This window comes from Mastigoproctus giganteus, chromosome 11, assembly GCF_048544385.1.
Source record: "Mastigoproctus giganteus isolate SK-2022 chromosome 11, ASM4854438v1, whole genome shotgun sequence".
NCBI classification, from domain to species: Eukaryota; Metazoa; Arthropoda; class Arachnida; order Uropygi; family Thelyphonidae; genus Mastigoproctus; species Mastigoproctus giganteus.
In genome coordinates, this window is record NC_143585.1 from 27,278,796 (window position 1) to 27,292,622 (window position 13,827).

A 13,827-nucleotide genomic window follows, 5' to 3' on the forward strand; every position below is an offset into this window, starting at 1 on the left:
CAGAATCTTAATTTTCCTGAGCAAACATTTTTGTATTTGTCAGTCTGCAAGGTGTGCAATTCCAGATGGTTTTTAGACAGTATTAAAGCACATTGCAGAGGCTGTCATTTTATAGACTTTTATACAAAAAAAAGTATATCCTAAAGTTATTTTGGATATATTGTTTGATGAGGTACCTTCTTATTGATATACAGCCATATGCCAGTGAAAAATAAGTTAATATTAGAGAAAAAGTTGGGGGGTGGAAGCTTTCTGCGCAAATTTTGAAATTTAAAATAAAATTATATTTTAATAGTAAACATGCTGCTGCTGCAGAAGCTGGAAAACTGCCTTTGGAGAGTGACCCAGACTGTAGTGATGATCATGTGGTAGCGCAACTGCTACAGATGGAGTTTGATCGAGAACATGATACCTTACTATCTCAAGAAGAGAAAAAATTTAATGGAAAGAGCAAAGGTAAGTTTTTATTGATTTTTATGCTTGTAATAAGGACCTAAGTTTTGCAGACTAGCATAAAAAAACGTGGCTCTGAACACTGTTTTGAAAAGGTTACCCCATTCAGTAAAAGTTATTAGAATATGACTCAGTTTTGTAGTCAAAGGGTAGAAAATGTGTAAAAAAAAACAAAAAAAAAACTACACATTTGTGAAGTAAAATGCATGCATGTATTTCCTACATTTGTTATTCCCCTCACCTCTTTAAATAGAAATGCTATTTTCCTGCCTATTGGTCTATCACAAAAATAAAAACTATAAAATCAAAAGCTGTCTTACTTGAGCAAAATAAACCTTTTTTTTTTTTTTTTAAGTTCATATCCTCATTTTCTAAAGCACTTGCTGGAAACCATTTCAGTAATTGGGTGGGTGAGAATCTGCATGGTTGCAAAAGAACATTAAATGAACTGCAGTACATTTAATGTTCTTGTAATAAGAACCTCTGTCCTTATTACTAACTTTTTAAGAAAATATGTGCATATAAATCAGATTTATAGATATAGCAAAAAAAGGGTAGATTGAGATGAGATGATTGAATGTTCAGAATTCTCTGCCAAAAGTGCCATTACTGTCAGCAACAAGAAATGACTGTTGGAAGGTTGAAAGTGCTTGTAATAGTTATCAAAAAAAAAAAAAAAAAGTGATCAACATGCAGTCAGTCTGCTCTTATATATTTCTGATGGCTTTGCTTTAGTTTTCTTGTTACTGAGATGTAGATTTGAGATTTTAAAAATCAGTAGTCACATTGCCATACTGGAGCAAAGCTATGGGCACATATTGAAATGAAGAGTGATTATTGGCACTCAGATGAATTATTCATCTGAGTGCCAATAACACAGTGAATAGTTGCCAGTGCTGGTTAACACTATTAAAGAAAAGCATTGGTATCCTGTGAAGGACTTAGAACAGATGTAGTTACTACAGCGTTTAGGGGAAGAAAATAGAATAAGCTGTGTAGATGAAGCTTTAGTGATGGGGGGACCAGGTTTGCACTTGAGATAAAACTGGCATTTAAATCTAAATATGCAGATTGGACAATTCTGTTTTGTAGTATTAATTATGTGAAAAATATGTACATAAGAGTATTGATATGTTATTCCGTTAAAAACATATTAGTAATTTCTGCTTCCAATGTCATTTCTAAAGTGAGCATAAGCCCAGCCTGTTGGTGTCACTGAGGGAACAAAGGGTCTCTCCCTAGACACAAAAATATAATGCAGAGAAGCATTTATTTTATAATTATAGGAACTCCCCGACTTATGTAAGGGTTATGTTCTGCGGAATGCTACGCAAGTTGGAATTTCTCCCATGCTCGTGCAGCACTCGCAACTGTGCTAGCTGAATTGATTGAATCAAAAAAGAAATGTTCGACAAACATGTGAATAGAATTATTTATTGTATTTATTCAATTTTTTTATCTCGTGCACAGGAAAAATTACAAAAGCATGCAATTTCAAAATTATAAAATTACAAAGAGAGGAAACAGGCATAAGGTCATTAAGTTTTTTACCTCTCGAACATCGTTGCCAGAATCGACATCTTCATCTGATAAGTACACCGCTGCAGAGGTTGAGGGCTGTAGAGATTTAGAAGGGGTCAGCCACTCAACCTTACGAAAAAACATATTAATGGATGACTGGATGGTGGCTTTTTTCTTTTCTTCATAGATTTATTTGTAGCAAGCAAGCATATCGTTCACCCCTCTTAACTTTTAAGAATCTTTTGCTGTCAGGATCCATCTTCTCAAACCTCGCCATTGTTGATGCAATTTCGCGAAATGCCATCTCTCTGGTGATGAAGCTTCTCAACTCCTCGTTTGGTTCATCTTGAGCTTTGTCAACATTTTCTTCTTTCACTATCGCTGTCTGCAAGTCAATAAGTTCTTCTTAAATAATTCCTTCTCTTCTTCCTCTGTTAACTCCTCCATCTTTGGCATCAATCTCCAACTGAAGTAGCTCTGCAGCCTTTACAATCTTAACTGTAACCTTCATATGATTCGTCTTTTTCAAATCCTTTGAAGCCTTTTACGTGCCATGGGCATATTTTCTTCCATCTGCCATTTAAACAACTTTTAGTAATTTCTGCCCTTGCCTTATTAATGTTTAAGATGTCGTGGTAAATATTGTAAGATTTCCAAAAGTTTCTTAACGTAAAATTTTTCTCCCCATCTACTGCAGACAATGCCTGAGCAAATGGTGTGCTTTTAAATTTGAAATAACTCTCTGATCCATAGGTTGGGTGAGTGAAATTGTTTGGCAGTAGAAATATGGCTCCCGTTTGAATTGAAATCTAGATGCGTAGGATGTTCAGTAGCATTATCTAATAGAAGCAAAATCTTGAAAGGAACGTCGTTGTCTTTACAATATTTTTGAACCCCAGGAATGAAGCAGCAATTAAACCAATCCTCAAAGAGAGATATTGTTATCCACGCTCTCTGGTTCAATTGGAAATGCATGGATAGGGTGGCTTTATTGAGGCCTTTAACTGCACGAGGATTTCCAGAATGGTACACAAGCAGTGGTTTTAATCTGTAATCTCCCGCTGCATTAGCCCCAAGCAAGAGCATGGTCCTATCTTCTGAAGCCTTGAAACCTGGCATTGTCTTTTCCTCTTTGCCAATGTATGTTCAATCTGGCATTTTTTTTTCCAATACAGAGCAGTCTCGTCAATGTTAAAAATTGCTGCATTGAATAGCTGCCTTCATCAATAATTTTTTCCAACACATCCCAAAATTTCTCTGCAGCTGCAGAATCGGCACTGGCGACTTCACTGCATACTTTAATGTTTTGGAAACCAGCGCGATGCTTGAACCTATAAAACCACCTGTTGTTTGCCACAAACTTGAGTTGGGGTTTGCCTTACTCATCCTTAATATCTTTATAAATACTTGTTGCTTTTGCTTGAATGGTCATTAGACTGAGGGGCACTCACTTCTGAATCTGATTTTCCATCCATATTATTAACAGCTTTTCCATCTTCGATATAGCACCTGAATGCTGTTTTGTGATCACTGTTGATCTTAAATGCATTGACCCTTTAATATGTTCTTTTATACGTGCACTGTCCCTTAAAATAGTATTTACTGTTGAAGCAGCGAGACCTAATTCCCATGCAATAGATGACAAACTTTGTCCTAGTTACTACTTAATCATTTTCATCTTCATTTCTAAATCAATTTTGTTTAGTTTCCTGGCAGTACCACCACTTACACTTTTTGTTGGTCGCTTTCCTTTCATCATTGTAATATGTAAATAGGAATGAAGAGAAGTTTCTGAAAATTTGTTTTTTATATTATTGAAGATTTCGGTGAATGGGAACACATTTCACCATAATAGCATAAAAACCCATACAATTACAGTTATCAGTATTATCGCAAATGCAATAAGAGAGTTTACTACCTGTTTATAATTAGATGCACTAACAGAAAAGCTCAATAAACCGGAAAGTGCAAATTGCTTTTTATTGTTTTATGGTTGTGACCTCCAGAAACGTGCTTTTAAAAAATATCACAAAGGCATTCAAAATTGATTCTTATAACAGAACATATGATAACAATGAAAGGGTAGTGCATTTCCATTATAAATATGACCTTTTAGAGAGATATAAACAGCTTAGTAATATAGTGAAATTTTCAACCTCCAAGGGCTTGGAACGAATTACAAAAAAAAAACCACAATGTTCACATTACAATATTTTCACGATACCTCCATTTATTCCTAAGAGATGCAAAATACATTTCCAAAATTTTTAAGTTTGCACCATCTGGCAAAAACTTAGTCAAATTTCAGTAAGTTGGGGAGTTCCTGTATTTCAATACCTGCATTGAAATAAAAACCTTGCTCCTTCACTAATTTTTGTATCAGGCAATACAGCTTAGTACTAAGGGCTATATAAATGCAATGTTTGTTGCATGTTTAACTGAAAGTTTTTCTTTGCTTGGCCTTTTATTTAGACTTCACATTATTTATAGTTCAACACAAAGTTGCTAATTGAAGTCATCTGCTGTCTGATGAGGAGCCAGTAAGCTTTGAAACTGGTCACAGAAGTGCTTTAGAGTTTTAAATGAATAATAGATTTGCCTCTTTTTAGTGATGTTTTTTCAATTAAAAACAATATTAGTAATTTTAGGTTGTGTGTAACAAAGTTGTTTCTAAAGTGAGAATAATAAGTTTCACTCACTGGAGGGAGCAAAGCATCTCCAGAAAAATATAAACATGTATTTATTATCTAATTGTTTAATTAGAAGTAAATTCATTAAAAATGTCTGACAAAATTTGTTAGTGAAATATTTTTTTCGTGATGCATTTTAGAATTAATTGACCTACATGCACTTTCAGTGATCATTTTCTTGTAAACATGTGAACTTTACAAATTCTTTGTGATAGTGGCAACTGATCACTCTTTTTAAAAACTGTGTGTGAATATTGATTTTTTTTTATCAACTTGTTTTCCTACTGCATCAGTGAAGAGCTTATGTAACAGTAAATTGTTGGGGAAATCATCCTTTAAATCTGGATTTAAGGAAATTGGGAAAATTGAAAAGGCTTATTGAACATTTCTGCTGTTATCAGTTTCTCTAGGCATACCAGGATTAATTTCCCTGAACTATTACTATGAGAATATCAACTGTCAAATGCTCACAAAGTTGCTTGCAAATTGATCAGTTAGCATTAGCATTAGCAGAGGCATTTGATGCAAGAAAGCAAGCTTATGCAGCATCAGCCAAAAAAAAAAAAAAAAAAAAAAAAAAAAAAGTAACATAAATAAATAAAAATAACCACTTCCACTTCACCCCTCTGTTCGTTCGAAATACCTGTCCAGCTGAGCCTTAAACTTATTTAGGCTATCAACTTCCACGACAAGGGATGGAAGTCTGTTCCACCCACCAACCACCCGCTGGCTAAAGGCAAATTTCCGCACATCTATCCTACATCTTCTTTCCTCAATTTGAATTTATGCCCTCTCAGGTGATTTTTCTGAGCTAGAGGAAGAATCCCATCAGCATTGAGCATGCTCAAACCATTCAAGGCTTTGTACACCTCTATCAGATCACCCCGCTGGTGCCTAGTTTCCAGACACTGTAATTTGCAAAACTTAAGCCTTTCTTCGTAAGAGAACCCCTTTGTCCCATTCACCAATCTAGTTGCCCTTCCCTGTACTCGTTCCAGCAGCTCTACATCCTTCCTGAAATGAGGCCTCCAGGCCTGTATACAGTACTCTAGGTGTGGCCTGACCATTGCCTTATACAAGGGAATAATCACCTCCTTATCCCTGCTAGAAAAATTCCTATATATCATTGACAATACACCATGAGCTACTCTTGCAGCTCGTCTGCACTGCTCAGAGAACTTCATATCTGCCTGCACCACCACCCCCAGGTCCCTTTCATTCTCTACCACTGTCAGTGTAGTACCACAGAGTTGATACGTTGCTCTGGGGTTGCTGTTTCCCATATGTAGTACTTTACATTTGTCAATGTTAAACTTCATTTGCCACCTCGAAGCCCATCTGCTCAACCTTTCCAAATCCTGTTGCAGCAGCATAGTGTCAGTAATGTCCTTGACAACCCTGCCAACCTTCGTATCGTCTGCAAACTTGGACATTAAGCCTGATATACCATCATCAATATCATTTATAAATACAGAAAACAATAAAGGCCCCAATACTGAACCCTGAGGGACTCCACTAATAACATTAGTCCACGATGAGCAGTGTCCATTGATTACCACTCTCTGTCTTCTCCCCCTCAACCACCCCTTTATCCATAGCAGCAACTTGCCTCCAATGCCACACTGCTCCAATTTGTGCAGCAGTCTTCCATGTGCAACAGTATCAAAAGCCTTTCTAAGATCCAAGTATATAATATCAAAGTTATTCCCTGCATCCAGTTCTTTTGTGACTGCATCATAGTATCCAATCAAATTGGTCAGGCAAGACTTCCCCTTAACAAAACCATGCTGTGTCCTAGCTATAACTGAAGTCTTGTCTAGATGATCCTGCAGTGCTTCTTTCACCAGTGCCTCCATTAATTTTCCGGGAACAGAAGTTAAACTCACAGGTCTATAATTACTTGTGTCAGCCTTTGATCCCCCTTTGTGAATTGGGGTCACATTTGCACATCTCCAGTCAATGGGTACCTCCCCTGAGTCCAAGGAAGCTCTCATAATTATGGCTAAGGGTTTGCTTACCTCCTTTGCTGCCTCCTTTAATATAACTGGATAGATCCCATCCACCCCAGGTGCCTTTCTTGTGTTTATCTTCAACAATTTCTCCTCCACTTTGCTCTCAGTTATTACAAGATTCTCTAGCTTACTGCTAGAGTTGAATACACCTCTGGCATTCCCCTCGCTGAATAACTCCTCATGTGTGAATGTTGATGCAAAATATTCATTTAGTTTGTTAGCTACCCAAGCAGGGTCATCAACAGTTGACCCATCGATCTCAAGTGGACCAATCTGATTCATCCCCTTCCTTCTAGAGTTTACATAAGTAAAGAACTCTTTGCTGTTTTTCTTCGCATCCCTTGCCAAGGATCTCTCGTAATCTGCCTTCGCCTGCCTAACCTCCTTTGTAACTTGGTTACAGATCAACTTGTATCTATCATAGGCGTCCGTGTCACGTGTTAATTTGTATGTATCCCATGCATTTTTCTTCTCTGCCATATGCCTCATTAGTTCATCTGACAACCATTTAGGCCTAAACCTTGAACAATATTTCTTAGTTGGTATGTAAAGCCTAGTAGCTTCCACGATAAGTTCTTTGAATGCTTCCCATTTTGAATTTGCTGTTGGCAATATCATCAGTTGATCCCACTGTATAGAATTTAAATACTGTCTCAGTCCATTGTAGTCGCCTTTACGAAAGCAATACCCCTTCCCTTTACCCCTAATGGTAGTTACCTCTTTGAGTAACTCCCACTTCAGCACACTGTGATCACTGCCACCAAGTGGTTCATTTATCTGCAGATTCTTAATGCATGAAGAATCACTACTGATAATCAAATCAAGAGTATTACTCCCTGTAGTTGCCTCCCGAACATGCTGATGTAGAAAACAATCATCCAATAAATCCACAAAAGCCTTGCTACTGTGTGAGTGACCAGCCCCCAAATTCCAGTCAATATCTGGGAAATTAAAATCCCCCATTATAAGACTCTCTGATTTACTGGCCCACTCTATTTCTCCGAACAGTTTCTTATTATACTCATCAGAGTCATTAGGCCTATAGCACACTCCTACTCTCAATTTTGATCTCCCAATGCTTATGTCACACCAAACTGACTCGACACTGCACTGTCCAGCGATGTCGACTGGCTTCACTTCCTTGGATTTTATGTGTTTTTTAACTAATAGCATAACCCCTCCTCCCTTCCTATCCTGTCTATCCTTTCTGTAGACATTGTACTCCCCAAATTCCAGTTCTGCATTTCTTATATCTGTGTGACACCACGTCTCTGAAATCCCCACAATATCTGCCTTTGATGTTTTGAGCAATACCTCAAATTCATCAAATTTATTTACTAAACTCCTAGCATTGGTGTACACACAAGTATACATGCACCTGTTCTTTTTCTTAGCTACCCTAACACAACCCATGTGTTTACTTGTACCCCAATGATTCCCAGCAGTCTCTGAAATATCCTGCATCTTATTTTCCAGGCTGCGGCTCATTCCAATAGAAGCAGTGCAAGAATCACTTTCACCTCTGCCAGTGGCTACTGTTAATCTATTAGTCCTTGTATCCCCCCAATCTAGCAGTTTTCCGACCCACCTAACATTGCCTCGATAGCATCAGCAAATATTCTTGCACCCTTTCTATTTAAGTGTATCCCATCCCTGTAGAAGCAGTCTCTCCTGTTAACAAGTACAGACCAGGCTGAAAAAAATTCTACCCCTTGAGCCCTGCACAATCTTTCCAGGGCCGAATTGATTGACAGGGCTCTCATCATATACTCCCTCCTATCGTGTCTGGGCAGAATTGCAGACACTTTCAATTTCAACCCTAATTCACGGCTTTTTTTCATCAGTGACCTGTACTTGTCAAGTAATTCCGCCGGTCTCCTACTCTTAATGTCATTTTGTTTTGAAATGATTGAATACTTCATTCTTTGATCAAAGATACCAGCAATCTCAATATTGGTCCACTATTATCTCTGCTGGACCAATCTATTTATGTTATAGTTTGAAATATGATTACCATTTTCAGTTATGAATACCTTTTAAAAAATTTTACCTTTTAAAAAAATTTTTTTCCAAAAAAAGTGCCTGAAAATAATTATGCATTGGAATCTTTGATTAAAGAGTAGAGCTTAGGTCTATAATATATTGAGTATGCTAATTTAATTTTTGTTGTAGTGTGCCTATCATTTGACAAATATAGACGGCTTCCTGAATCATATATGACTGATGGTGAAACGGAAATGGACTTTGAAGGCAAACACTGGGATACATTTGAAGAAGTTGAGAAGACTACACCACCAATAGGAAAAAGTGGAATTGTAAAAATGGGTAAAACTATTACAACCAAACATGATGCAAATGTATGTGGAAAAAGGAATGCTCGTCGTGTTATGGAGGTATTCTTTATATATATATAATGTAAATTGAATTATATTAACTATATAATATCAGTGTAAATACACTATAGTTTACCCATAAATATAACTACCTGAGTAGTGTAAAGGCATCATTGATTTTATCTCATTTTGTGGCTACCTTCATAATGAGATACCAGGTATTGCACTACTTTGAATAAATAACGCTTCTCTAGTAGAGGAGACTACTGTTATTTATTCTTGGTGGGCACCACCCAGACAGCACCATTTCGGAGCTTGTTTTGCTCACTCATCAGTGGGTGGGCAGCCTGCCAAACGATGAGTGTTAACACATCCAACAAAATGTTGTCTAGAACATAATGTAAGTTAAAGTAAAACGGTAAAAAGGAAAAGCACTGAAAAAAGTGAAAAGCCTTTTTATTTAAAATATTCAAAATTTTTGCATGTATTCTTTCCACATTTTCTTCTTATTTATTCCCCCCCCCCACACACTCAACTATTTGTTTTTGTAATTTTAGCTTTTTACAGCACTTTTTTACTTTAACTTACATTTATTTTTGTGTGTGTATTTTTTTTTTTTTAATTCTGGGAGCAAGATAAAAAGGCTTTACATTTGTTTGTTACTGTGAAAAATTTTATATTAGTCTGTATTTGTAATAAACTTCTGCAGTTAAATTTTCTTTTGAGGTGTGGGTTTCAACTTTTTCAACTTAGACTGAAGGAATGACAAAAGCCTTTTTTATATCCCAGAAGCTACACCAGATATATAACACTATGCATAGAGCCTGGCAGGTGAAAGAAAAGAAAAAGGGAGGAGGGGGAAAGGAAGAAAATAAGCATGCTAACATAATTTAATCTTCAGCCAATCATTCATCAGACTTTAAAACACAGTACACAATGACTACCTGCTCGATTATTTATCTGCTATATCTCATTGCTAGGTAAAATAGAATCCCAATTAATAATGGGACCCACAACAGCTATTTGGAGGACCTCTAACCATAAGGTGGCATGCATTATGAGCTACATCTAATATTTCGGTGTTCATCCGGGGGTTAAGATTACAGTGCTGCTCAACCCAATAATGCTGAGACAGAAAAGCTGCTAAAATCAGTGAATATCTCCATGCTCAGACATCACTTAGCCTGCACTCAGATTTACCAATGTAACCTGCCTCACAATCTGGGCAAGCAATGCGGTATACCACCATTGAACAATGCAACAATCAGTTTGTTTTTTTTTTTTGTTTTTTTTTATCCTAGGCATAACCAATTGCAATCTTCTACGAGGAAGTTGTACACAGCCAATATGGTAACACTATAAAACCTTGGCAAGGCGAGTAGAGACAACTGTATGGTAGGAGATTTATGCGGTAACAATGCGTGAATCATCTCATCTAGAATGGAAACCAATTTCATAACATTGAATTTGTATTCTATCCAGAACATGAGGGAGTAGTTGCATTTGGACAAATCGGCCTAGAATTCTAGAAAAACTCAGCCTCTCTGTCAGTGATGTTGTCAGTATGTGTCAAAGCTCAGCACTTGCACTGTACAAGTCTCCCTGGAGACTTGTATAGTACAGGGGCAATTTATAATTAGTAAACCAAGCCCAGCACATAGGCTTCCTGTACACCAAGGTAACCAATCAGCTAGCCCCTCATGTGGCACACTAGGATATCTGAAAACAGCAGGGCATTGTCTGCCTCTATTTCCATAGTAAAAGAAAAGTATGTTGACAGAATTTAGGTATTGGAGTAGCAGCACTGCAGATCCCCAGGGAATAAATATATATCAACATATCTGCACCAGAGCTTGATGGGGACAGGTAAACCTGCAAAATTTCTTTCTTCAAAGTGCCCCCATAGTGATATTCACAATAGGGGGTGCCCATAGTGGTCCCCTGCATCTGTTTATACAAAGCCTTGCCAAACTCGGTGGCGCAGTTAGACCAACAAATGCTCAAAGCCTGGCATATAACCTCAATGGAGAGGGAGGTTCTATTCCTCAACATGGAATCCCTTTCTAACAACTGCTTTGCAAAAGCAACAGCAGGTTGGACCAGAATACAGGGAAACCACGTTGAAGGAAACCATGATCTCACTCTCCAAAATGTTAGACTTCCTAACAACTTGTAAAAATTGGGAACTACTACTAACTGTGTACACAGTAAACGTACGGAGCAAATAAATTTGATAAGAATGGAGAGTTCATGCGTTGGGGTGCCACATCAAGAAACAATGGATGTAATGGCATGCCCACGTTATGTATCTTGGGCAACCCATAAAACTTGAAGGTTGTAACCCATCTCATGAAGCTTCCAACGTTGGAAGTAATCTTATCTATTTAGTAATTCTTATCTATGAACCAGGTATATACCAACTTATTCACCAATTCTTCCAGCTTATTGAGAACCTTACTGCATGGCTTCCAATAGGCTGATCTTGTGCATACTCCTGTCTGTTCATTACCACATTAGAACAACCCTTGTCTGCAGGTAAAATTATGATGTCCTGATCTATACTTAAGGAATTAAGAACATTCCTCTGCATGCAGGATAAGTTGGAACTCACAGGGCACAAACAAGCTAATCACAGGGTGTTCTGTGATTATCTTGCTGCAATGGCAAGCTAATCACAGAATGAACCTCCACAGCTGTCTGTTCAGGGACATGGTCAAGTGCTTCTTCTATACCCATAGCTCACCAGGTAATAGGAGGCTTTGAAGGTTTTAAAGCAAAACCCACATCCAGAGATAGTACTTCAAGTTGATCCTTCGTCAAGAGTTTATCACTTATATTAATGACAAACTGGGCACTATCAGCACACTCACGTGCCCTCCTGGCAAGCTCCCCAGCCATTTTTCAAAAATTACAAAAAAAGAAACATCTTTAATGAATTAAAGAAGCATAGCAAATTTTTTTTTTTTTTTTTTTTTTATGCATACCAAACGATAAAATTGATATGCTATATGAAAGCAGAAAAGGACATTGTACACTGTATGATCAAAAGTATTTGGACATCCTCCCACGAATATTGTGTGCTGCTCTAGAAGTCTGCACATGCATATTTTCTTAGAACATGGCATAATTCTCGTGGGTAGTATGATGTACTACTGTTGCACAGTAGTATGTTAAAAGCTACTGGATTGCAACTTTCAGATTTTCAACATGGATGATAATTGGACTACACAGTAACCCTTCTGTGCACACAACTGCAATTCATCTGAACCTCCAAAATCTCTGCAGTGGATGTTATTGAAAGTTGGAAATCTAGGTGATTTGAATAAACTCACAGAACATATTCAGCAAACCATAAAGAATATAGGTTGTCTTACTCATGTTGTTTGCAAAAAACATCACATAATAGGTCACAGAAACATCTGTCAGTACATCAACCATCACTTAACAGCAATAATTTTCCTGTAATCCACAAACTGTTGGCAAATGTAGTTGAAACTCAAATGAAGTGGAAGTTTCATAAAACCAGCAATGTTGTATGTCAATCTTACTATACTGAATGAACAGACTATGCCCTCTCAATCTATAGATGATGTTGTTACACTCATCACAAATGAGATGATAGCAGTGACTAAAGCTGATATTCCACACTTTGTCACTATTGTGGTCACTGTTCTTTCCAGTGGAATGATGAATGCAGCGAAGCCAAAAAAAAAGGAAGCATTAAGGATTGGAATATTTTCAGGAAATATCCTGCCACTGATAATCTTAATTACAAAAAATCTAGAGCAAAAGTCTGATTCGTTCAACACAAAAGCAAAAAAAGAATCTTGGACGTGCTTTGTTTCTGTGATCAATAAAAATACAGGTGACTGGGTAATATGGAACAAAATCAGACATCTTAATAGCATAGCCATACCAATTCCAATAATAGTAATGGTATTTGCCATATAGTGCAAGGAAGCTACAGGCTTTTGCTCCACTGGCAAAAAAAAACGAAACAAAACCCAGCAATCAAGTAGATGAGAAAACACAAATTATATGTTTACTCTCCTCACACAGGTAAGTATCCAGCTGACTTTTGAATTTATTCAAACTGTCAGCCTAGACTACCTGTGAGGGCAACTTGTTCCAGCTATCAACAACTTGCTGGTGCCTCCGTAGCCAGGTGGGCAGAAGCAGCAGTGCGTAGCACATGCTTCTTGATTAGACCGGGGTTTGAGCCCGTGACCACCAAATACGGAGGATGCGGAAAGGTCAGAGAATGACCACCGCATATCCCCGGAGCAATATGGCCTTAGTTGCTAATGTTCCTAAAAAACCAAATAACATCAACAACTTGCTGGCTAAAAGAAAACTTCCTACAATATAATCTAAACCTCAAGCCCAGTAATTTGAATTTAATGATCCCTAGTTATGGAATTCTTTAGAACAGTGAATTCCACCTTAATTCATTTTACTAATCCCTCTCAGAGCCTTATAAACCTCAATCAGGTCACCTCTGAGGTGCCTGGTTGCCAAGCTCTGTAGTCCACATAATCAGTCTTTCCTCATACGATTGTCCTGCCTGTCTCGCCATTCGAGTTGCCTGTCTTTAGACCCTTTCAAGAAGCTCAATGTCTTTTAGCATTAGTAGAGGCACACGATGTAAGAAAACAAGCTTATGCAGCATTAGCCAAAAAAAAAAAAAACCTCTGATTTTACTCCTCCATTCGTTCCAAATACCTGTCCAACTCAGCCTTTTTTCAGATGAAGTCTTCATACTTGAACACGCTATTCCAAATGAACACAGTAATACAATCTATTGAACAAGATTAACAA

The 13,827-nt window shown here is 37.4% G+C and overlaps 1 protein-coding gene across 1 annotated transcript in view; it reads left to right on the forward strand.

Annotated features, from left to right (window-relative positions):
* Positions 1-13,827, forward strand: part of LOC150077832 (serine/threonine-protein kinase RIO3) — a 65,317-nt gene that overhangs the window by 26,639 nt on the left and 24,851 nt on the right. Inside the window, exons 3-4 of the mRNA XM_090384237.1 lie at positions 296-456; positions 8,849-9,069. Coding sequence (XP_090240363.1) covers positions 296-456; positions 8,849-9,069 — 382 coding nt within the window. The remainder of the gene's footprint in view (positions 1-295; positions 457-8,848; positions 9,070-13,827) is intronic.